This window comes from Wyeomyia smithii, chromosome 2 (genome assembly GCF_029784165.1).
Source record: "Wyeomyia smithii strain HCP4-BCI-WySm-NY-G18 chromosome 2, ASM2978416v1, whole genome shotgun sequence".
In the NCBI taxonomy this organism is placed as follows: domain Eukaryota; kingdom Metazoa; phylum Arthropoda; class Insecta; order Diptera; family Culicidae; genus Wyeomyia; species Wyeomyia smithii.
In genome coordinates, this window is record NC_073695.1 from 236324740 (window position 1) to 236350743 (window position 26004).

General features: G+C 41.6%; 3 protein-coding genes across 8 annotated transcripts in view; 1 reads left to right on the forward strand and 2 right to left on the reverse strand.

Annotated features, from left to right (window-relative positions):
- Window positions 1-26004, forward strand: part of LOC129720799 (GTP-binding protein Di-Ras2) — a 239372-nt gene that overhangs the window by 97109 nt on the left and 116259 nt on the right. The window lies entirely within an intron of this gene.
- LOC129720481 (alkaline phosphatase-like) lies at window positions 2038-3787 on the reverse strand. Its single transcript, XM_055671967.1, has 2 exons — window positions 2535-3787; window positions 2038-2478 (listed from the first exon to the last, which is right to left on the reverse strand). The coding sequence occupies exons 1-2, from the start codon at window positions 3765-3767 to the stop codon at window positions 2038-2040; spliced, it is 1674 nt and encodes a 557-aa protein (XP_055527942.1). The 5' UTR covers window positions 3768-3787.
- On the reverse strand, window positions 3940-24784 carry LOC129720796 (membrane-bound alkaline phosphatase-like). The gene is made up of 2 exons (XM_055672542.1): window positions 23511-24784; window positions 3940-7393 (listed from the first exon to the last, which is right to left on the reverse strand). Exons 1-2 carry the CDS (start codon window positions 24735-24737, stop codon window positions 6938-6940), a joined length of 1683 nt encoding a protein of 560 aa, XP_055528517.1. The 5' UTR covers window positions 24738-24784; the 3' UTR covers window positions 3940-6937.

Below are 26004 nucleotides of genomic sequence, written 5' to 3' on the forward strand. Positions count from 1 at the left end.
ACGATGACGATTGCGTCTTCAAACATTAACGTTATCGACGATAACGATAAAAACCGATATCAGCTCCCTAACGTCTGTCAGAGCAAGTGCACTAGTGGCTGTATTTCGGTTGCTAAAGCTGGCTTGATAACCAACAAAATAACCGCACCGAGCGTTGCTAGGTATCTACTTTTGCAAAATAACAACTCAAGGAAGGAAAAATTCTCGAGTAGCAACGAATTCATAAGTTTGGCAATGCAATAGCAACGAACCGATCCGTTGCTATTGGACCAAATGCAGCTTTGTTTGTGTTGCTATCCAAGACAGCAGCCAAATTGAAAACAAACTGCAAATTCGTTTATCAGACTTTATTCATTCGATACCGTCCAATAGCTATCGTCCTTGGCAATGAAGCTCATGTCTTAAGACGTTAGCGTCATCGTCGATAACGATAGCAGATAGTATCGTTATCGGCGTTTACGATAAGTTATCGATTAACAACCTTGTTCGTAATGAACAGTCTTATTCTGTAACCTCTTGCATAACGGTCCTGCTCTTTCTTCCACAATTTCATCAAACTGAAATTTTGTTCTTCTTAATGCTCTTCTTAAGTCTTATGAGGCCAGAATTGTGTAAAACTGGAATGCTGCACTTGGCTAGAAACGTTTTGACAGACAGAATGCAGTTAGTGAAGACCCATGACCTTTTCTTTGTTTTTTTTTCTTACACTTTCACGGAGTTGATCAAGAATCTCTGGGTAGTAATGCTGAATAATAGGTTGAGCATGAGGAATTCAAGAATCCAAGAATGAAGAATCCAAGAAACGAAACGAACATGTTTCACATAAAAGATACCCTAGTAACAATATTGGTTTTATCGAAGTTTTATAGCGCTTAATACAGTCAGAACAGCGCTGAAAAACTTTGATAAAACCAGTTTTGTTACTTGGGATAGTTATGACAAGACTGATTTCTCTACAATAACGGGATATGCTGCAATTGAAAGAGGCATTACACTCTACAGCTGTCGGTGGTTTGGATTTGGTGCAGGTATAATATTTCTGTAGCAGCATTAGTCTCGTTATTTAGTTGCCACACCTCGTAGAAACCTATTAGGACCCACAAACTAAATATCTGTTCGGATTAATCAACTCGAAATATTTTGAAAGCAGCAATAAAAATCTTTCAGAAGAATTTTCAAAACTTTCTGTTATTTGAACATTAATTAAGTAAATGCTCTTGGTGCTGCTAGAAATAATGGATCCGAAATTTGGATTGTAGTTGAAAGGATAAGATTTTAATCCAGTTTGCAAGCAGCTTTCACTGCTGCGAACAGAAATTACTACGACGGTTATTACTTACCACATATTAACTGCTGCCTGCTCTTTTTAAAAGCTTAAAAGCAAAATTAAAAGAGTCGTGTGCCTTCACCCAGCGAATGCACATTCGCTTTGCAAATTACTGGTGCAAAAAACATTTTTTTTGCTTTACACTGTCAGCTATGTGTAGCGTAAAAGCAACCGTTGTAAAATAGCTTTTAAGCAATTAGTATTCGCATATACCTTCAAAAGTGAATGTACTTTTCTCTGCTTGAAAATGTGGACATTTTGTGTACTTTTTCAGCACTGTGTTGAAACAAAAATATTACCAAAAATTGACACTGATCGCCATTTAAGTCACAACTTAAAGTTATTAAAAAGATACTTATTGCAGGAGTACAGCACGGCTAAACAAGCGAGTCGTCAATTGTAACATTCAATTAAAATTTACGCAGCGACAGACGTGAATTGAATTGAACAATAATTCTCTTGACACCCGTAATGCAGGCGTGGATTTTGGTACACGTGTTGTTGTCGATGCTTTATGATTTGAACTGTAAATTGATTGAACGCATCAACAGTCATGATTGATTGCCAAGTCAAATTATTGCTCCGTCCAGTAGATATAGTCCAGACGAGGTCGAAATGATGTTCATCCCAGTGACTTATTCAGTACAATTCAATAAATGGTCGGAAGCATAATCACACTGATTGTTAACCTTATCAGAGATAAACATTTATTAGCTATGGCAATGGTTAAAAAATCCCACGCTGATAGCTACTAGTAGACATAACAGTGACGACATCAACCGATGACCAGAGCCGTCTTCGTCATCTGTCGGATCCGATGGCTCCGCATATTCACCAATAGCGGCTGCGTACGCTATCAGGTGCGGTATTGTGTGCTGCTCGTAGCTGCCAATAAAGATATTCGAAAGCGGCCCCGAAGCGTAAACGCAAACATCTTCGCCACCGTGTGCCTCGGCATCCATTAAAGCTGTCGCTGGATAGATATGGTGGATTGAGGTGAACTCAACCTCGGAAATGTCCACCCGTTCAGCTCGATTTTCCGTCTTATAGGTATCGATATAACCCGGACCGTTTGCGTAACTCAGCGTTGTGTACGGAAGACCATCCATGTCGCTAGTGTCCGCGATTCCGAGAACATCCTGGCCGCGTTTCTACAAAACAGAACAATTTTGTTTGATCGCCTAACTCGTAAATCGTATTCACTCACTGGATAACCATTGTAGGTCATTGTATGACCATGATCAGCACTAACTATAATCAACGTATCTTCCATGCTAGTCAGCTGTCGTGCAACTTCAACCGCCTTAGACAACTCCGCCGTTTCATCCAACCCCAACCGGGTCCAGGTTTCGTGATGTGCCATATCAATGTGACCACCCTCCACGAACAAGACATAACCCGACGGATTTTTCTCTAGCATCTTTATGGCAGCTTCAGTCATTTCTGCCAGCGAAGGCTCTACGTCGGTTCGGTTCTGTTCATGGGCTTCTAGGTTATACAACAAATGGCTGGAAGCAAACAATCCTAGCAAGTGACTGGTGTTTTCGTAATCTACTACCTTCAGCCCAGGTTTGTCCCAAACGTAACTATACGACCCCATGTCGGAGTGAATCTCCTTCCACTCTTCTATCAGATTTTTTCTATCGTCTCGATATCCACTTTCTCCATCCTCGTCTACCATCTCCTTCGGAAGGAAGTATTTCCGGCCACCGCCAAGAATAACATTGAAATTTTGTGAAACTTTATTGTAAACCATCTGTTGGGCAATATCGAGTGGTTTCTCCCCGGAAGGACAAGCCTCATCAACCTCGAAGTCACCTTCCCAGTATCGGTTAGCACTATGAGCATAACTAGCCGCAGGCGTTGCATGTGTCACCCGTGTTGTCGTCACAATTCCAGTCCCCTTTCCGGCTTCCTGAGCCCATTTCATTAGACCGTCGATTTCCGTTTCGTTACTTTTTTGGTATTCACAGGTGTATCTTGGAATAGAAGCCACCAAATTGACCATTCCATAATTGATTTTCACTCCCGAGAGATAGGAAGTGCCACTGCAGGAAGAGTCGGGTACCTGCCGATTGACGCAGTACGTCTTCGCTAGTCCAAGATGCGGAAACTTCTCGAACGATAGGTATTCGTTTTCGTTTCCAAGATACATACGAGTTGCTGCAATCGTTTGCGAGGACATTCCATCACCGATGAAGAAAATCACATTTTTCGCTTTAGTTGGAATGTGCTGAAAGTTTAGTTTTTCACCAAGTATCTGCTGACCGAGATTCAACCAGTGCTCCGAATTAAGTTCTTGCGCCGGAATTTCAAAACTTGAAAAACTCTGAGCTAGCCGATTTTTTCGATGGTGGTACTCTCTTTCACTGTGCAGTCCAATGCTGACTTCCACCAAAGTCAGTGAGCACATAACACCGATGATAGCCAATCGAAACATTGATCTTCCTTGGTATTACTTGTCGCAGCTACTGACTTGAATGTTGTACTTCAAAAGCGTTTTCTTAGTTACGTCCGGATATCTAATCAGCACTTCGATTGGTTATCAGTCTCCATAAGCTTTGGGGAGTAACAATATACAGAATCCTTTTTTTTTTCCTCATATATCATTTATTTGACACGGCACAAATACAATTTAATGTTTAACGGCGCCAATTATATCTGGTGACTTAAAAACTAAAAGCAAATTTTTTATCCTCGCTGCCGACTACGAGCTGATTACAGAATTCTTTATCTATACATATAAAAATGCAGCTCTGTCTGTCTGTCTGTCTGTTCCATATAGGCTTGAAAACTACTGAACCGTTCGGCGTGAAATTTTGTATATAGGGGTGTTAGGGGCCGAGAAAGGTGACTAAGATAGTTTGAGACCCCTCCCTCTTCTGGAAGGGAGGGGTCCCATACAAATGAAACACAAATTTCTGCACATCTCGAAAACTAACCAAGCAAATGGAACCAAATTTGGCATGTGGATGTTTTTAGGAGTAACAAATATATCCATGTTGATTCGACACCCTTCTCTCTTCTGTAAGGGAGGGGTCCCATACAAATGAAACACAAATATCTGCACATCTCGAGAACTAACCAAGTAAATAGAACCAAATTTGCTAGGTGGATGTTTTTAGGGGTAGCAAATATATCCATAATGGTTTGACACCCCTCCCTCTTCTACAAGGGAGGGGTCCCATACAAATGAAACACGAATTTCACACAGCTCGAGAACCAATCAACCAAATACAACCAAATTTGGTATGTGAATGGTTTTAGAGGTAACAAGTATGTCCATAGTGGTTCGACTCCCTTCTCTCTTCTGTGAGGGAGGGGTTTATAACAAATGAAACAAAACTTTCTGCTTATCTCGAGAACTAACCAACAAAATGGAACCAAATTTGGCAGGTGATTGTTTTTAGGGGTAACAAATATATCCATAATGGTTTGACACCCTTCTCTCTTCTATAAGGGAGGTGTCCCATACAAATGAAACTCAAATTTCGCACAGCTCGAGAACCAATCAAGCGAATATAACCAAATTTTGCAGGTGAATGTTATTAGGTGTAACAAACATGTCCATAATGTTCCGACACCCTTCCTTCTTCTGGCATGTCTCCAAATACCATTTCGAAATCCAAGATGGCGACTTCCCGTTTCTGAAAAATTGCGGCAAATGACCAAATTCCACCCAACATGGGTATATCCGGAATTGTTATGATGCACTGAACCACAAATCGACCTCAGACAACATTTTGAATTGTAAGATGGCGACTTCCGGTATCTGGAAAACGGCCGAAAATGACCAAATACCACACAATATAAGTGTTTCTTCAACCAGATTGACGCTCAGAGGCCAAAAATTGTCTCCTAATGCCATTTTGAAATCCAAGATGGCGACTTCCGGTTTCTGAAAAATAGCGGCAAATGACCAAATACAACCCAATATGGGTATTTCCGGGATTGTTATGATGCACTGAAGCCACAAGTCGACCTCAGACAAAATTTTGAATTGTAAGATGGCGACTTCCGGTGTTTGGAAAACAGCCGAAAATGACCAAATACCACCCAATATGAGTGTTCCTTTAACCAGATTGACGCTCAGAGGCCAGAAATTGTTTACAAATGCCATTTTGAAATCCAAGATGGTGACTTCCGGTTTTTGAAAAACAGCCGAAAATGACCAAATACCACCCAATATGGGTATTTTCGGGATTGTTATGATGCATTGTACCACAAATCGACCTATCAACCTCAGACAACATTTTGAATTGTAAGAAGGCGACTTCCGGTGTCTGGAAAACAGCTGAAAATGACCAAATACCACACAATATGAGTGTTTCATCAACCAGATTGACGCCAAAAATTGTTTTCTAATGCCATTTTGAAATCCAAGATGGCGACTTCCGGTTTCTGAAAAATAGCCGAAAATGACCAAATACCACCAAGTATGGGTATTTCCGGGGTTGTTATGATGCACTGAAGCCACAAATCGACCTCAGACAAAATTTCGAATTGTAAGATGGCGACTTCCGGTGTTTGGAAAACAGCCGAAAATGACCAAATACCACCCAATATGAGTGTTCCTTTAACCAGATTGACGCACGGATGCCTGAAATTGTTTACAAATGCCATTTTGAAATCCAAGATGGCGACTTCCGGTTTCTGAAAAACTGCCGAAAATGACCAAATACCACCCAATATGGGTATTTTCGGGATTGTTATGATGCATTGAAGCCACAAATCGACCTATCAACCTCAGACAACATTTTGATTTGTAAGATGGCGACTTCCGGTGTCCGGAAAACAGCCTAAAGTGAACAAATACCATCCAATACGAGTATCTCTGGAACGAGAATGAAGCTGAAAATTGACCTCAGACACCATTATGAATTGTAAGATGGCAACTTCCGGTTTCTAAAAAACAGCCATAAATGGCCGATTTCTATACAATATGAGTATCTTCGGAACCAGAATGATACACAGTAGCTAGAATCGACCACAGACACCATTTTGAATTCGAAGATTGTGACATCCGGTTTCTGGATAACAGCCGAAAATAACTTAACCAGAATGACGCTCAGGGGCCAGAAATTGTCTCCAAATGCCGTTTTTAAATCCAAGATGGCGACTTACGGTTCCTGAAAAATAGCCCAAAGAACCAAATATTACCCAATATGAGTATCACCGGATCCAGAATGATGCAAGGAGCTTAAAATTGACTTTGGACAACAGTTGAAAATATGAAATGGCAACTTCTGGGAAACAGCCGAAAATAACCGAATACTACTACATATGGAAATGATGTAGAGAAGCATTGACCCTGGACTCCATTTTGAATTAGAAGTTGACCACTTTCAGTTTCTGGAAAACAACGAAAATAACTGAAATGCACCCAATAAATATCCGGAATAGAGGTCATGTACAAAAGCTAAAAGTCGAGGATGTTGTCATTCCGATAAAACCAATCATTTTTAAACGATATAATCCAATCGCAAGGAATCAATGAATTTGAAATGTTTAAAATTATTAAATTAAACACTAAAAAAGGCGGGACGAAGTTTGCCGGGTCAGCTAGTTCATAATAAATTTTGATAATTTTGCACGGCAAAATAAGTACAATCAATCTATTTTTTTATAAACAGAACAAAAACTACCTAAAACAATGAACAAACAAATCACTGTCAACCGAAGGCAACCTAGAACAGAGCTCCCGGTGCCCCCCGGATTTTCCGTCGTCTTTTCTTCCTCTCGATACTGGCCGATTTTAGCAGCGTACGCAATCAAATGCGGTATGACATGCTGCTCGAAGTTACCCTGAAACATGTGTGCCATCGGTCCGCTAGTGTACACTGCGACATCCTCGCCGCCGTGCGTCTCCAAACCCATAGGCCAGGTGGCCAGATAGCGTGCATCCCGATGGGTCCAATCCAATCCGCTAATGTCCGCTCGGACGGCACGGTTTTCCGCGGTGTAGGTGTCGTAGTATCCGCCCCCGTTGGCGTAACTCAGTGTGGTGTACGGCAAACCGTCCTCGTCGCTGATGTCCGCGATGCCCAGAATGTCGCTGCCACGATGCTGCAAATGAAAGAAGAAAAAATGAAATTATTTTAAATTCATAATACTTTGAGGCGAAAATATTTCTGTTGGACGTTCATTCGACGCTGATTTTATATTTCCGTTTCAAGGCCTAACGGTGAATTTCGTTTATCCTGTTGATAATATATCGAGTCGTGGTGCAACGGGAAGCATTATTATTGATGTTATAACGCTGTTCGAGTGCTTTTTATGAGATGAGCCCAGCATCTGTCAATGGAAGCAGGTGGAGTAATCTAATCATAGCAATCTACATCTGCAAAGTTTATGTAAAGTTTTCTGCTATTTATAGAAGAAGGTTTCTTATTTACGGTAACTTTTGAAGGAACTCCCAAGACCGGGGTTTTGATTTTACTCAAAGGAAAAAATACTGATAGGGTAGATCTGCTTAAAATAGACCACTTCTTTTAGTGGCCCACCTGAACTTCTTACACCAAATTACACATTATAAATATACTTATTTTGGTTTATGCTTTGACAACTTCAATAATGTTCTTCATTAGAAATGTTGCAACAGACGTTTTTTATAATATTCTTCATTAAAGCTGCTAAAAAATCTTTTAATGACAGCTACCTGGTTTGCCATGGTTTGTTAACGTTTTCATAGGAAATGACTTTACCCAAAACTGTACTGACATCACACTTTCCGAGCGAAAATAATCAGATTTTTGATGAACGGGTAGGATGAGAGTGTCTTTAAAAGATAAGATAATTTTACTAGAAAAACACTTAAAATATTGAAAAAAAAAAGTGGCCCAATTAAGGGTGGAAATAATACTGTTTTCCTTATTCCGGCATGCTTCATTTCGAACAAGAGCTATCATCGAAATAATGCCGCGAATCATAGTTACCATAGTTACCATAAATTTGTTATGATTGAGTTATTGTATAAAATTTCTGCTAAAATGGGAAAAACGCCGGAAATTGGTGAAAAATATACTGAAGCAGCTGTTACTGAGTGTCTTCAAGCAATAAAAAGTGGTGTTTCGACTAGAGAAGCTCGCAGGCGCTCCAATGTTCCACGATCCACCGTAATGTTCCGAGCCAGCAGCAAGTGGCCAGGAAAACCACGAAAAGGTAAACAAACTGCATTGACTGCCGCAGAAGAGGACTTATTTGTTCGCTGGATAACTCGGATGGCACGTAAAGGATTCCCTATTACGAAAGAACGGGTGCAGTCTACAGTTGATCCAGATGCAGAACTCTCAGTGCGTAAGCCAAAGTTAGTTTCATCAGCGGCAGCTACGGTTGAAGAGATGTATTATTTAGACCTGGCCCAAATTAGCAAATTGTTGTGGTCCAAATAAGGAAACGGTGGCCCATTAAAGGAAACTGAAGCGATGATTTATTTCTTTTTTTTCGTCACAAATCATTTATTTGACACGGCACAAATACAATTCAATGTTTAACGGCGCCAATTATATCAGATGACTTAAAATCTATAAGCAAATTTTTTATCCTCGCTGCCGACTACGAGCTGAAATTAAGTCTATCTTAAAACTAGCATGTATTATTCAATCAGTGTTTTGTAGTTGAATAGTCGTCTGATGATCATCGAATGAATGCAGCATGTATGGATTTGTTCTGCTAAGTCACGATGTCATTAGCTGGGACAGGGGCTTGAAATCCTCGGGTTCTGAGGGTATTGTGCGGAGTCTAGTTGCTGGTTTTGGTTCGTTGTTGTTATTCGCTGGTGTTCAAGTTGCCATATGGTGTGTGCCGCTGAGCCAAGATATAAAGAAAGGCCCCGGGTTTTCCTGGCGAGTTCCTGTGGGGTTCAATTGCTGGTCCCAAAATCGAGGTCTACGACGTGTTCTTGCCGTTTTGTTGAGGCTGGGTGGAAAGGAATGGGACTAGACTTGGGCATGGATGGATTTCAGGAAAATGTATATAAGAGACATGTAGGGTAGGTCGCGACTCGCCAAGACATCACGAACAGGGACAGCTGGTTCTCTACCCTTGGCCCGGAGGGAAGTTATTAATTTAGACCTGGCGTCACGGTGTACAGGGCATGACCAAACAACGTGCTCTATGTCGTGATAACCTTCACCACTGGCACAGATACCACTTTCCCCGAGCCCAATACGACGGAGATGCGCATCAAATCTATAGTGATTGGACATAAGCCGAGACATCACGCAAATGAAATCTCGACCTACATCCAACCCCTTGAACCACGGATTCGTCGATACCTTGGGTATAATGGAATGTAACCACCTTCCCAGTTCCCCTCTGGTCCAAGAATTTTGCCAACTGATGATCGTATTCTGATGTACAAATGCGAAAAATTCATTAAAAGCAATTGGTCTTTCATAAATTTCATCGTTTGATGCGCCCACCTTAGCCAAAGAGACCGCTTTCTTATTGCCCGGTATCGAGCAGTGAGAAGGGACCCACGCTAAAGTAATCTGAAACGATTTTTCGGATAAAGCACTCAGATGTTCCCGTATTTTCCCCAGGAAATACGGAGAGTGCATAACATCTTTCATCGATCGAAGAGACTCAATAGAACTGAGACTGTCCGTAAAGATGAAATAATGGTCCGTGGGCATTTTTTCGATAATCCCTAGGGTGTACTGAATAGCAGCTAATTCTGCGACGTAAACAGAAGCAGGATTATCGAGCTTATGTGAGACGGTTAAATTGTTATTGAAGACACCGAAGCCAGTGGACCCATCGAGAAGTGATCCGTCAGTGTAGAACATATTGTTGCAGTTGATGTTTCGATATTTATTGGAAAAAATTTTGGGGATCTGCTGCACGCGTAAATGATCCGGGATTCCACGAGTTTCTTCTATCATGGATGTATCGAAAAACACAGTAGAATCAGAAGTATTTGATAAGTCGACACGATTTGGAATATTCGAAGAAGGGTTAATATTTTGGGACGTGTGATTGAAATACAATGTCATAAAACGGGTTTGAGAATTAAGTTCGATTAACCTTTCAAAATTTTCAATCACAGGACGGTTCAAGACCTCACATTTGATAAGAATACGAGAAGACAGGCTCCAGAAGCAGTTTTCAATGGTAGTACTCCAGCTAAGACCTCCAAACTCATCGTATGGGTCGACTGCATGCAACCCAAGGCGATACGCAAACAACGATATTGTATTCGCTCCAGTTTGATCAGATGTGTGTTTGCTGCGGAGCGGAAGCAGAAACACCCGTATTCAATAACAGACAATATCGTTGTTTGGTAAAGCCTTATAAGGTCTCCTGGATGGGCTCCCCACCATTGTCCGGTTATTGTACGAAGAAAATTCACTCTTTGTTGACATTTTTTCATCAGATACCTCACGTGACAACCCCAGGTGCCTTTAGAGTCGAACCAGACTCCAAGATACTTATGCACCAAAACCTGAGAAATCGTTCTACCCATTAATTGTGCTTGGAGCTGAGCAGGTTCATGCTTCCTAGAAAAAACTACTATCTCAGTCTTCTCCGGAGAGAATTCGATACCTAGCTGTAGAGCCCAAGCAGACAAATTGTCCAAGGTATCTTGCAATGGTCCTTGCAAATCGGCAGCTTTGGCTCCTGTAACAGAGACCACGCTGTCGTCGGCAAGTTGTCTTATCGTGCATGAATTTGCCAGACATTCGTCGATGTCATTTACATAAAAATTGTAAAGAAGGGGGCTTAAACATGAGCCCTGGGTAAGACCCATGTAGCTAATTCGAAAAGTTGCCAAATCACCATGCGTAAAATGCATATGCTTTTCGGACAACAAATTGTGCAAACAATTGTTTAAAATTGGAGAAAATCCTTGTCGGTGAAGTTTACCCGAAAGAATTTCAATAGAAACGGAGTCAAAAGCCCCCTTAATGTCCAAGAACGCAGACGCCATTTGTTCTTTGCGAGCATACGCCAGCTGAATATCTGTTGAAAGCAACGCAAGACAATCATTCGTCCCTTTGGCACGGCGGAAGCCAATCTGAGTATCTGATAGTAGACCATTTGATTCGACCCAGTGGTCTAAGCGACGGAGTATCATTTTTTCCATCAATTTCCGGATACAGGATAGCATTGCAATCGGCCTATAAGAGTTGTGATCAGAAGCTGGTTTCCCTGGTTTTTGGATGGCGATCACCTTCACTTGCCTCCAATCCTGCGGTACAATGTTTTGCTCCAGGAACTTATTGAACAAGTTCAACAAGCGCCTCTTGGCATTGCCGGGTAGATTCTTCAACAAGTTGAATTTGATTCTATCTAACCCAGGCGCGTTATTGTTACAGGACAGGAGGGCAACTGAAAATTCTGCCATCGTAAAAGGTGATTCTATCGCGTCGTGGCCCGAAGACGTATCGCGAACAAGATTTTGCGCAGGAACAGAGTCCGGACATACTTTCCTGGCAAAATCAAATATCCACCTACTTGAAGACTCCTCGCTTTCGTTGACCGTTAAGCGATTCCGCATTCTTCGGGCTGTGTTCCAAAGAGTGCTCATTGATGTCTTCCTCGACGTCTCGTTCACGAACCGACGCCAATATCCGCGTTTCTTTGCTTTAGCCAGGCTTTTAAGCTTGGTATTAAGCTCCGAATACCGTATATAGTCGTCGGGTATACCTCCCTTCTGGAAGGCCAAAAACGCGTCGGATCTTTGCGTGTAGACATCGGAGCACTCTTTGTCCCACCACGGAGTTGGAGGCCGCTCTTTGATCGTTACGCCGGGACGCCCAAACGAAGCTTGCAACGCGGCGTCGAGAATCAAGCCCGCGAGGAGGTTGTATTCTTCAAGCGGTGGATGATGTTGAATCGAATCGACCGTTTTTGAAATCATTTCCTCGTATAACTTCCAATCGACATTCCGTGTGAGGTCATACGGAATGTCAATTGGTCGCATGCGAGTCGACCCGTTATTAATTGAAATAAGAATAGGCAAATGGTCGCTACCGTGAGGATCAAGGATTACCTTCCATGTGCAATCCAACCGTAGCGACGTCGAACATAAGGATAGATCCAAAGCGCTTGGGCGCGCTGGAGGTTTCGGGATACGTGTCATTTCACCGTTGTTTAAAATAGTCATGTCGAAGTCATCGCAAAGGTTATAGATCAAAGAGGAGCGGGTATCATTGTAAGGGGAACCTCAAGCCACACCATGAGAGTTGAAGTCTCCCAAAATCAAACGTGGCGAGGGAAGTAGTTCTATTAAATCAAAGAGCAGCCGTTGCCCAACCTGTGCTCTGGGAGGAATATATATTGAGGCAATACAAAGCTCTTTACCTTGTATTGTCATTTGACATGCGACAACTTCGATGCCTGGAATCGAGGGGAGGTTAATACGATAGAAAGAATAGCACTTTTTAATCCCTAGAAGTACTCCTCCATATGGGGTGTCTCGATCAAGGCGAATAATATTAAAATCATGGAAGTTGAGATCAATATTTGAAGTGAGCCAAGTTTCACAAAGGGAAAATACATCGCATTTGTTTTTATTTATCAAAACTTTAAACGAATCAATTTTTGGTAAAATACTTCTACAATTCCACTGTAAGACAGAGATAGAATCCTTCATATACGCAGTTGAATTAGGCATCGAAAGATACAATCGCTGCAAGGAGGGGCCATTGGGCAGTCAACTGCTTCAAAAATGATCTAACTGTTGGGAGAAGTACTGTGAGGAAATTTTTAATTGGATCAGGTATATTGAAGTTTTCAAAAATCCAGTCCACGATGTTAGAAAAATTCATCAATCCAGAGTTTATTTGATTATCTGGGTGTGCAAAAGGAACAACTGGGGTTTTAGATGTTCCAGGAAGTGCTGGGAACTCCTTCTGGGACTTTAAATTTGCAAGCCCAGGAGGAGTTTGCTTCGGCTTTTCCGCAGCACTTTTAGATTTGTTCGTATTATTCATTCCATCTTGAGAAACCTTAGGTCCTTTCCTGGGAAGCTTAGGAGAGGAAAGATTTTTCCTCTTTCTAGTCTCCCCAAGACAGGCAAAAGAAGTTCCCTCTAGTGGTTCGTCAGAGTCGGTTTCATCTGAAGACAACAGATCAAAGAGGTTCGATGTTATGGTAGAAGTGGTCACGATCTTCTTAAGTATCTCAGCGTAAGAACGCTTTGAGCGCTCCTTAAGAGACCGTTTAATTTTATCTCTGCGTTGCATGTACACCGGGCATGCGGAAAGCTCATGCAGATTTCCCCGCAGTGAATACACTTTTCAGCGTTTACACTGCAAGAATCTTCCGCATGAGTCTCCCCACACTTGCCACACCGTGCCTTATTGCAGCAGTAGGCAGCTGTATGGCCTAACTGCTTGCAATTGGTGCAATTCATAACACGGGGCACATACAAACGCACAGGCAGACGAACCTGGTTGATAGAAACGTGGCTAGGGAGTGCAGATCCGGCAAACGTAACGCGAAACGAGTCTGACGGAGTGTATACTTTTTTACCGGAGACGAGCGACATGGACCGTAATTGCTTAATATCCAATACTTTCGCCTCGGTAGTGGATTTTTTGAAGTAGCCGACGCCGCTTCCCAGAATACACTCAACAGTCAGACTCGAATCGGTTATTACACCGTCGATCTCCACGTCTCGTGCAGGTACATACACGCGATACTCGCGTGTAAAGAGCTCAGAGCTAGCTATATCGTTGGCCTGATCCAGATCATTGACCACGACACGGAGCTTGTTTGGTCTGACTTTTGCGATTTCGGTCACGGCCTTGTAACGTGACGTCAGATCTTTCGCGATTTGTAACGTGTTCAGTGATTTTCCTCCTGGTTTGGGCCTCATGTAGAGAACCAGTGGACCCGCTAATCCGTCTGGGTAGAGCCTGGGACGAGGATTGACCAAAGCAGGGACAGAGGGGGGGTGAACAGGAGGGACAGGGTCGGGTGGGTTTGGAGACGGGGGATCGGGGGCTAAGGGATCCACATCCATTGCGCTCAAACTAGCGCAACAGTACAGTGGCAAAGAATCACGTGCCTCTTTTTTGTTGTCTTCAATAGCACAATCACTGAGTCTTTCGGTGCTGGAACGGGCAGCTTCGCAGCGGCACAGCTATAGCACAATAGCAGGATGACCTTCGGATTATCAGTTTGTCTTTACACCGCACTTCGCACTCTTTGAAACACGACCGAGTAAGCAATGCTATTTTTCTTCTTCACACAGTAGCGACTTTATAGCGAGACAACCACTTAATGCATCCGTTTTAGTCGAGCGTTTGGGACGGAATGTTGAGTTTATTTCTTTTATTAGAGAAAATAGAGGGTATTATCTAGTTGTTTTTTTATGCAGAAAAGATGATAAACATGTGACTTCATGTTTATACATAATGATATACGGTTATATACCTTTTTGGTCGAGAAAAATGAGGGAAGTTTGAATCTATTTTAAAGTGCATAGCACCATTTTCATTGCATCAAAGGGGTATTTTTCTGGAAAAACAGTTTATCAACAAAAAAAAAAATCGTTTGATTTTGAGATATACCAATTATTACTGGAGTAATGGCCGTTTCCCCGAAACGCTATTTTTTTGCAGAGACTTGCGGTGATCCTGACAGAGACTCAGCGGGTCAACCGAAATCAAAAAACTCATATTATTTCATTAGTTTAGAAGTGTGCCGGGTCCTTGAACGATTGCTTTTATGAGTATTTTGTATTCAGTGCAAACGGGAACGTTTTTCCCAAAATATGCACGTTTTGGGCGCTAAAAATTTCATTAAAAAAATTTTTGCGGCAAAATGTAACTGTATGTTTCAAAAAGCGATTGTTCAAGGACCGGCGAATTTAATAACGAAAATTTAAAAAAAAGATGAAGGAAATCGGTTCAGTAGTTTTCCCGCAATCAGGATCACGGCAAAGTCATTTTTCGGAAAACACTATTCCGAGATAATCGCGTGTAAAGTTTCAAGTTTAGCTTATGCGGCCGTGGCGAGGCGAGCTATGAATCGCTCTAACTTTCAATCTATTGCTCAGATCTTTATGAAAATTTGTGAAAATGTTCTCGAGATGTTGTATTTGAAGATAACACAATAAATTTTTTTTCGGTTTTTTTGAAAACTAAAAAGGTATATAACCCCTTAATTCAGATTAGATATTTACACTTTTTCTTGCAAAATTTGCAGCTATGCTACTAAGTGGTCCATTAAAGGCAGTTATACCCTTTATGCTCTACGCATGTTCGATGCCACGAAAAAAATAACTTTTATTATTGTATGTACATACAAAAGATGCGTCATAGCTGAGTTACATTTGATATCCAGGTTTCAAACTTGATCGAAAGTATCGCTAATCTCGCTCATCATTGATGCGGTTTAGCGCGACCCAACTTTTGCGAGTACCTTTAAACTTTTATTTCTTCAAAATGCTCATTTGGTATTCTAGCAACACTTGTAGGCCACATACATAACGATCGCAGCGAGTCGCGACCGCAATGAAACGTAACTTTTTTCGCGTGATAATTTTTTTTACTGGGGAAAAGGTTTGGAAAAAGTAGTGAAGTTTTTGAAGATGGTGAAAGTGAAAGAAGGAATCAATTAAAATCTAAGCCCAAAGCAACGGACCAATAGAATTACCGAAGCGAAATATGGCTTATCTGCTTGATAGTCATCTCAAAATATTATTATCTTAAACATGAAAACTATAAAATTGCCGAACTTTTGGATATATAATCAGCATATACACTATCGTAAGCTGTCAAAGTGACATAGGTGCCACTTTTTTCGAATATAGTTTTTTCATTTTTTATACCAGTTTGTTCGTTATTCGAATATCTATCTTTTGGTTTCTCTTCGTCGTAACTTATTCGTACGTTAAACGAAATAAGGTAGGCATCATTTTGATGCAAAAGTGACGTTTCGAAACTAATTATTGTTGTAAATGAGTCAACGTGGACTAAGCATCATCGTAAGTTATTGGTGAGCTAACAAAAATAATAAAGAATGAAGTCTGGAAAGTTTTAAAATGTACGTTCATCTTGCTTACAGAGATGACTCTTAATAAAAAGAATTCAGACTGGTCACACTCACAACCCATTTTTCCTCCTCGAGTCACCCAATCACCGAATTAGAACAGTAATCCCTAATCAAGTCAAAAACCGCTTTGAAACTCATGCTTCCCAACAACAAAAAGCACTGCATACTCATGGCCTCCTACAGACGCATTCTCAACCGCAACATCAGGTATGCAACAAATCCAAAAAAAATCTCAATCTCCACACAAAAGAGACGATGAGCATAGCATATGCTTTTAATAAGGGACCATACTTAAATGACGTAGCATTTAGGGGGGGAGGGGGGATATCATCATTTTGTGACAAGCTGTGACAAGGGGGGAGGGGAGGTTGTAGTAAAATCGACGTAGTATTTTTTTAAAGACTGATTTTTTGCAGGAAAAATGTATTCTAAAATACACTAAAACATTGCACAAAGTATTGCAACGAGATCTGTCGAAATGTTTTTATCTGTGGCATTCTGAAATCTTCTGAAAGCTCTGCTACATAAACAATCACTTGGATTTCCAAACACACAATCTGTTTTGAATACCAAAAGGCGTTGCTTTTCTGGGCTTTTAATAGTGAAAATTACAAGATACTCGTTTCATTTCCGGAATAGTTTATGTGTTTTCTGCAGACATGGATCATTAGACTGGGACACGGTTATGAGGGAATAAAGCGATGGTGTTATTTTTTCGCTCCCATGCACTTTTCGTTCTCCTTATGGGTCCTATAACAACTGTGTAACTTTTCAGATCGATCGGTGAAACTCCCGATTTGCGCCCGATTTTTAAAGCTTCCATACGATTTTATACAGGAAAAACCTCTTTTTCAAAACTTTTTCTATAGAGATATCAAGTTGGCTTCTAAAAATATATCAATACATGATATTTATAGGAAATTTTCCTGGGAAAAACTCTTCTGAAGGCCGCTTGTGAAAAAAGATATTCACCCCAGACTGATTGCATATCTGACGAACGGCTCACCATTGAATTTTACTAGCAATACTGCTGCAGCATGCTGCTGTTGCAAATTCAACCATGTGATGAGAAATGATATCGTTTCAATTTATCTAGGTGGATTCCCCGAAGATACTACTTAAGCAAGTTTGCAATAGCAGCATGCTGTAGCAGTGTTGCTGGAACATTTCAATGGTGAGCCGTCCGTTAGACATTCAATCAGTTTGGGGTGAATAGCTGTTTCTACAAGCATCCACGTAAAAAACCGTGTAAAAAACCGCGTTATTCAAAAATCCGCGTGAAGTGAACCAGCAAGAAGGGCTTAGAAAAAACCCGAGACGCTCTAGAACCAGTATTTAAAATTGTCCTCTTTGACGGTCATTCCGGATCTTTCGGAGGGCGGTGGGTATTTTTGGACTAAGTCTTCTACTAGATAAACACTTAAACGTTTCTGGTTCCAAACCCACGTCAATTCTAAAATTCGCGAAAAAGTTTTTGAATTAGCGCGGTATCGCGTAAAAAAACCGCGGTTATTCAAAAACCGGGTAAAAAACCGCGTTAATTAAAAAATCCGCGTAAAAAAAACCTCATAAAAAATTCCGCGTATAAAAAACCGCCTAAAAAACCTGATTGCACGTATTTCTGTACGTTTTTTCAGAAGCGGAGAGGGGGGGGGGGTTACTCGAATGCCACGTTTCTTTTCAGGGGGGGTTTAGGTTTTGTGACCAAATGCTACGAGGGGGGAGGGGGGCTCAAAAATCATGAAAAAAATGCTACGTCATTTAAGTCTGTTCCCTAAGAAGTACCTACTTCTTAACATACTTGAACTACGGATTCATACTATGCTTTTATTTATAATAGATTATACAAAACAGATTTTGGCACAGTACTGTGTACTGTGGATTCAAATTTTTCCACTAGACACTCAAATGTTGATTTGGCAGGACGATTACGACGACCATAAATTAGACGTAGCACTCTTAAAGTGGGGCCCTTGACTCCGAATTTTTGTAGTAAATTTTAATAATCTCGACTTGTTGTTGGATCGTGTATCATTCTATTATAAAATGGCAAATCTTACTGGTGAGAAATGTCAAGAGAGCGGAAAAAATATGGCGTTGGTTGCTGTTCCTATCGATCTACTTTGGTAGCGCTCCTATTGAGAAACACTTTACAGCATATGCAGTTTTTACAAATTATGCTTTCATTTGACCCTTACTAAAACAAATGGTCAAATAGATCTACGTCACAATGCCACTTCACGACAGTACAGCAGAGCCGTCAATTATTGTGCAACTTTATCTGGCTACCTTTGGCCGAGTGGGGAGCTAGAAATTTTGCAGGACAGGTCCGCATAGCATGTATAAAGGCACATTAACAATACTAACGGAATGTCGGTAATGTCCACGGTCCATACAATTTTTTCAGAATTTATATGGGCAGTGTCCACGGAGAAGGAGACGGGGGGGGGGTCAGAATCGTTGAAAATTTGTGCACGTGGTTAGGGTTGATATGTGTTGACACTCTTGAGTGAAAGTACAAAAAGCATCCATAAACGTTATTTTTTTACAATCCTTTCAGAGTTCTCCCTTCCCGCTTTTTGCATGGAAGTTAACTGTCAAAAAACCTCATTATATTTCATGCGATGGAAGCAAGACAACAATATCAGTTTATTAGTTAACGAAGATTGTCAAGGCATCGGTCAGTGTCAGTGGAAAAGTGTTTCGGTGAGGTTCATTTTGATTGAGTGGACTGTTTGTTTTTCTTTTTCGCTTTGAAGTGAAGATCATTTGGTTGGATTTATCGTCAAATTTTATTGCGTAACCGTGAACGATGCGCGCGATCTATTTCATCTGAGTATAACAGCACGTTACTAGGACGAAAATCTAGTGTATCTGAAAGAGTGCTGCGATCATTGGAAGTGAAGATTGAAAGTGATTGGCTGTAATTTTCGAAGAATTTTGCTGGGGAAAATGACTTTTATCAGCACTGCACGTGGTATGTTGATGGCCCCTTATCCGGATCTTGAATCATCGAATCAATTTCTCTTATTGTATATTATCATCCAGAGAAAAAACCAAAAACTGTACTGGCAATCAGCAGCCACTGCAGGGTTGGTGGTTGACCCGCTACGTTGTAGCTCCAGGACTATCTGGAAGGCGGCTGCACAAACCGTACCCCAGATGCCCGGGTCTTCACATATCTTCCGAACTAAGCTGTCCGGAGTACTGTCTAGCCCACTCACTACCAGCGTTCTCCTCCTTATTAACTCACTTGGAACCTGTGAAGAGACTGCCTTAAGCAGTCGCAACGCTTTGGAGTTCCAGCTGGCGCTATTGAACGCAGTCTTCACGTCAAGCGTGATGATTGTGTAAAAGGGAATACCGCCGTCTTGGTGACGGAGAGAATAGCATTCAACGTGAACCTACCGTTCTGTAAGCCGAACTTGCGGCACCGTTTATTTCACCAGTCTTTTTAGTATAATCCTCTCAAGCACAGTGTCGGCAGTGTCCAGCAAACAGATGGGTCTGTATGCCAAACGGTTCCCGGCGGTTTCCCAGCTTCCGGCAATAGGACAAATTTCTGTCGCTTCCACCTCTCTGGGAAGAGGCAGTCATCCAGACACTTCTGTATGACTACCCGAAGCAGCCCGGGGGCCACTATAATGGCCGTCTTAATGGTAAGGTTCGGGAATGAGTTCCTAATTCGTAACACTTGCTTCCTCCTCAACCTTGAAACGGCTGTCGATTCGCTCCAGCATCGCTGGTGATCGCACTACTGTAGGCGCCAACACGCCTTCGGTATTGGCCGTTACAATCCAGTAGGCGTTACCCCACGGATTCGTATTTGCCCTTGTGTATAGCATATCAGAACAAACCCTCGTGCTCATTGAATCGCACTCTTTAGCACCAATTTTGCAGACCCGAATGCTGCACGACGCTCTACTCTAAGTTCCTCAGTTCACGCGTGTTGCATCCTCCGTCTTGCACTGAGATACGCCCTGCGGAAATCCGCTATCGGGTCCGTCCACCAGTAAACCGGTGGCTTTCCATTCCTAGGTTTGCGGCGTCGCACACCCTCGAGAGTGTGGTATCTAATTGGTCAGCACTCGGGTGGAGCCAACTGCCCCCTCGAGCACTCTTTTTGTTTTCTCCTGGAATACCTCAGCATTGTAATGTCATGTCTTCCACCCGCACGATTGGAGTGTTGGCTCTACCTGTCGCTTGCCGCCTCACGTTGTGATATACTCTATAGCGAACCGATTGGCGGTCGCTATTGGTGTAGTCATCGTCTACCCGCCAGTTCGGAATCCAACCTGGGCTGGGGAACGTCACGTCTATGATTGACTCCGCTCCATTTCTGCTGAATGTGCTTTTGGTTCCAACGTTGGCCAGATCTAGGTTGAGCTTTGCCAAAGCTTCCAACAGGGACTGCTCCACTCAACAACCCAAGCGTTGAAGTCACCCACCACCACCAACAACGCAAGGTCCGTCAGCTTCATTGTTCCGAAGTCGATCATCTGAGCGAAACTTTCGATAGACCAACGTGGCGGAGCGTAACAACTGCAGTAGAACACGCCGGTCACTTTGGTAGTCGCGTATTCTTCGTTTGAGGTTGACACAACCTCCTGAACCGGGAACCTCCTCGCTGTCCATATGGCCGCCATACAGGACTTATCCGCGACTCAGTTGCTCTTTTCGGGAGGGATACGGTAGGGATACGATAGGGATCCGATACGATGGCTATGTCCGACAACGTCTCAGAGGCTGCTTAGTATAGCAGCTGTTGGGCTGCGTAGCAGTGGTTCAGGATCATTTGTGTCACCCTCACGCTTGTGGTTTAGTAGCCCGTTTACCTGTGGGGCCCTTCGGGTCTCTAATGAAGTGCTTGTTTTCCAAAACATGCCAGATTCTTTGGAAGCTCTTCACAGTCTTTCGCTTTATGGCCTGCACCAGCACAACGCCTGCACAATTTGCTCCTGTTGATACCCTTACAGGTCCAGAACCTTTGCCCCTCCTCAAAGCACCTGAAGCAAACGTTCGGTTGTTGAAGTTGAAGTATGTATAGGACATACTGACCAGCCAACCTTATATTTGGCTGTCTCCAGGGCTAGTCGGAAAAGGAAAGTGGCCACCTGAGTCCCCGCTGGACCCTTTCGGAGGCGTATTGACTCAGTGGCCACTTCCACCTCGCACATCTCCTTGAGTGCCCGAACATTCACCTCTTTTCCTAGAATCTGCTCAGCCATCGGCATGTAGGTTACTCCTTTGTTTTTGGCGTCCTTCCGGAGTTTAAGTATCATCTCGTCAGTGCGAGATCAATGGATGCTCCGCAATCCGCCCCTAAATCCTTGAGCTGGGTTTAGCCCCTCATTTCCACTTTCCAGAGTCGGTCGCGCCCTTAATTCTCTCTTCCCTCCATATGCGTGATGTACTGTTTGTAAGGTCCAGGAGATAGTGACGCAACTAAATTGAAACTGCGTGCTCGAATTTTGTCTAAACTTTGTAAGATAATTTTCTTGAAAATCATTAAAACTACGTGAGTGAAACCTTGGTCGGCTGTTTGCAGCGCTGAAGCTTGCATAGAGTAGCAATTCGAAAGTTGTTAATCAGGTGGAAGCTGCGATTTCTATGCTCAAAATCGGCAAGTGAAAAGAGATCTAACCTCAAAATTGTATGGAAAACAGCAACTGTCCAGTTTCACCTCAACCTATTTTCAATTGAAAATAACTTCTTTCTATTTTGAGCCCTTTAGTTATCAAACACAATGCAAGAGTATTCGAGCAGTGTGAATGTGACTCACAAAGTGCTCGAAAATAAAACATATGTTTTTCTATTGGGTAGCTTTTTATGCAAGTTTTTTATATCATCTGCAAAATCTGCGTTTTCTAAGCTAAACGTGATGTTTTAAAATATGTTTGCCCTTCGGTTTTCTAAATTGCGAATTTAAACTGCTCGAAGTCCATTAAATGACAATTCGCCCATGTACCAAATGTCATTCAACAGATTCCGAGCGATTTTTATTCTCCATCTAAAAATTGAAGGACAATGTTATATTTTTTTAAAGAAAAAACCCGTATTGCTCAAAGAATTACGCTCTAACTCATTTCCCGCGGTAGATGCCGTATGACATCGGTTGACATCTAGACTTTGATTACAGTTTACCAACTATACTTGAATATTTAACGATGGAACTATTAATATGATCAGAGAATCAGAACAGATTGATGTTTAACATGCGATGCATAATTGACATAAAATTAGATAGAGATTGATTGTCTATTATTAAAGAAAAAACCGATTACGCGGGGGAAGGGTTTAGCTGTTGTCCGAATCAGGGATACCAGATGTGCTTTGCAAAATGCAGATTTTCAGAGTCCGTGTGCAGATTTTATTGACCTGCAGATGTGTGTAGTTTTTGAAGTTTGAGAGTCTTGTCTTCTATAAGTAAAATTATTAATGGGAAAAAACTATAACCGCAATTATTCAAGTCCTTTAGTAAGTCAAGAGCGTATTTTTCAGAGCTAAGCACACAAAGTTGCTTCATTAGTCACACACCCACACTATTAAACTAGGTTTTGGGATGAAGGCTACTAATCTCATAGATGAGTTGATACAAAACTCTCGCCTTGAAGAAAATAGTCAATTATATTAAAAATTTCAGTTTGGTATGGTAGTCAACATACTTGCAAAACTAGATAACACTTGCCATTGGCGAGAAAGAAATTAACTATTTTGGTTTCTAATCTCAAAACGACCTATGCTAGTGACAATAGGTTCACAAATGTAGAAGACGACTTTTAATTTACTGTTCAGCTGTAATTATAAAGCTTTGAATTTTAATATAATTTATTGTTAGTGGTTGCTTCAAAACATTGATTTTTTTACTAACTAGGTGCCATTTGTTAGCGTGCTTCTTCGTTAACTACAAAAAAATAAACATAAGAACCTAAATAAAGTTGAACCTTCGAATATTTTTTGTTTCCAAATAATAATATTAATTGACATTTGATGACAGTTAATATATCAACAAGTTTGTCGAAGATCACATTTAGAGCAGATGCGTAAATTCTTAAGCTTATATTGAAGATATCAGTATCGTAAATTAACACAATCTAAAAAAGCAAATAAAAATAAATGAACCCAAATCAAAACCATAAAACAACAACAACAAAAAACTCCCAAAACGACTTACCGCGTACCCGTTGTACATCATCGTGTGGCTGTGATCGGCCGTCACCAGTATCAGCGTGTCGTCAATGCTGGTAGCTTTCCGGGCGAAATCGATAGCTTCCGAGAATTGTGCCGTTTCGTCCAGCGCAAGCCGGGCTCTCGTGCCGTGATGAGCATTGTCGATTCGTCCGCCCTCCACGAACAGCACATATCCGGTTTCACTTTTCTTCAGCATGTTGATGGCCACCTCAACCAGCTCCCACAGTTTTGGTTCCGTTTCGTGTAGGTCCAGCGCTTCGATTTCCAAATTGTACCAAAGGTAATCAGTGTGAAAAAGGCCCAGTAGGTGATCGGTGTTATTGGTGTCAACCGCTTGCAGGCCAATCTTATTATAAACGTACTCTGCTCGACTAGGATGCAGGGCAAGCCATTCTTGAATTAAATCACGACCATCAGTTCGAGCGCCATTATATCCGTTCTCATCCACAACGCTAGTGGGTCGAAAATGCTGTCGACCGCCACCAAAAATAACGTTCAACTTGCTACCCACCTCACCGTGGATTAACTGATGTGCAATGTCCGGATATTCATTAGGATCACAACCATCGTCTAACACCTTTTGATTGTTTTCCCAGTCACGTGTCGCTATGCTAGCATAAGCACCCGAAGGACTAGCATCGGTTATGGGGGTGTTGGTCACCACTCCGGTAGCTTTGGCACTCTCCTGGGCCCACTGCATTAACCCTTTGAACTCCGCCTCAGTTCGATTGTAGTCGCAGCTGGATCGGGGAACATGTGGCGCAACATTAATCATTCCGTAGTTGGTTTTCACTCCGGATAGATAAGCTGAAGCCGTACAAGCCGAATCCGCCACTTGACGATTTACGCAGTACGGTCTAGCCGTTCCGAGATACGGGAACTCTTCAAATGATAGCGTTTTGTTCTCGTTACCAAGGTACATCCGTGCGCCAGCTACCGTCTGCGGAGACATTCCATCTCCTAGGAAAAGGATAACATTCTTGGCTTGCGCTACCACAGGCTTCTCGGCTAGTTTCAACTTTAGTAAGTCCTGAGCCTGCTGCTGCCAATACTCGGAAGTGGTTTCGATCTCTTCATAGCGAGCATCTTTCGGAGACGTACGCTTCGGAAGTTTGTGCTGCCCATCGGCGTCGTACGTCCGATGCACTTCATTAGTTTGGGCTAAACCTAGCACCACACAAACGACGGCTACAACCGATACCAACTTCATACCGTTGAAGTTTCAGAAACACTAACCCCCGAACGGTTTGTGCCAGCCAGTGCTGTCAATGTTGAACTAACTTTTATTAGCATTTCAAGTACAATAAGCATGCGTTTAGCGAGTGAAAGAACTCGGTGCTGGAGTGTTAGGGTGACCTTGCAAATGTTTCTAACTGGAATAATACCGGAAAATCTGATTCACATTTAGATTCAACAAAAATGTTAACTGAGTCATTCCGAACCAATGTTAAGCAAGCCAAACCTGAGGATTTTAGATAAATCAGAATGCGTGGTCACCCTTCTACAATTAGATTTGCAATGCCCTGGTAGACAACAATTGCGAAAATATGATAACAGGATCGAAATAATCATCCATCATAGGCGAAGCTGTTTGTCATTAGAATGTTGAAGAAAAAAAAATGGTTGTGTTCAAAGCGGTATGGAATAATCCAGCTGTAATAATTAAAGCCTTCAATAGCAGACATGCACTTAATAACATAAAAGTATGGCAGGTTTATTTTTGAATTTAAAGATAATAAAATCCCATTGTAAGGAAACCATTATTGCGCTTAAAATCCCCTAATACCGATTCGTACGCGAGATTATTGCTATCAATAGAAAGCCCTCTTAAGTGTCTTTAATCTGACTCCAACTAGTATCAACGGTTGCTGAAATAGTAACGCGTAGCGAACACTAGAAAACTTGACCACAGAAGCTGTCGAAGAAGTCGAAAAAATACCAAAAATGATATTTACTTTATTTGATAAATTTGCCATAGTATCTTGAAGATATCAAAACAATTTTGTTTTTTTTTTGGTAGAACTGTTTTGTCGTCTTGAATATTTTAATTCAAATTACTTTTCCACGTGTTGGTAATAATTTTACATTTTTTTTTAAATTTTGATGAAATGTGAATTTATGAACAAGGTTTATGACTTCACTCAACGGATGTTTGTATTTTCACTAGATAACATTGATACATAGCCGTAAGCAGGAGGTTCAGTGGTTCAACACTTCATCTTGTCTCAGAGGCGGATGACAAAAAAACTTATGACGAGAGAGTTAGGAAAAAAGTTTAGTATGTTAAAATAAAAATAATCCAAAAATTTTGAGCAATGATTAACAAATAATTTTTAGTGCTCAGAAAATAAATGGTTCACACAACATTTTAAAACATTCAAACGGAGATTATGTAAAAGCAAAGCCGTATCGGAACTCGACCTTCTGTTTTACTATACACATACTTCGCAGCCGACCAACTAAGTGTACAGGACAAT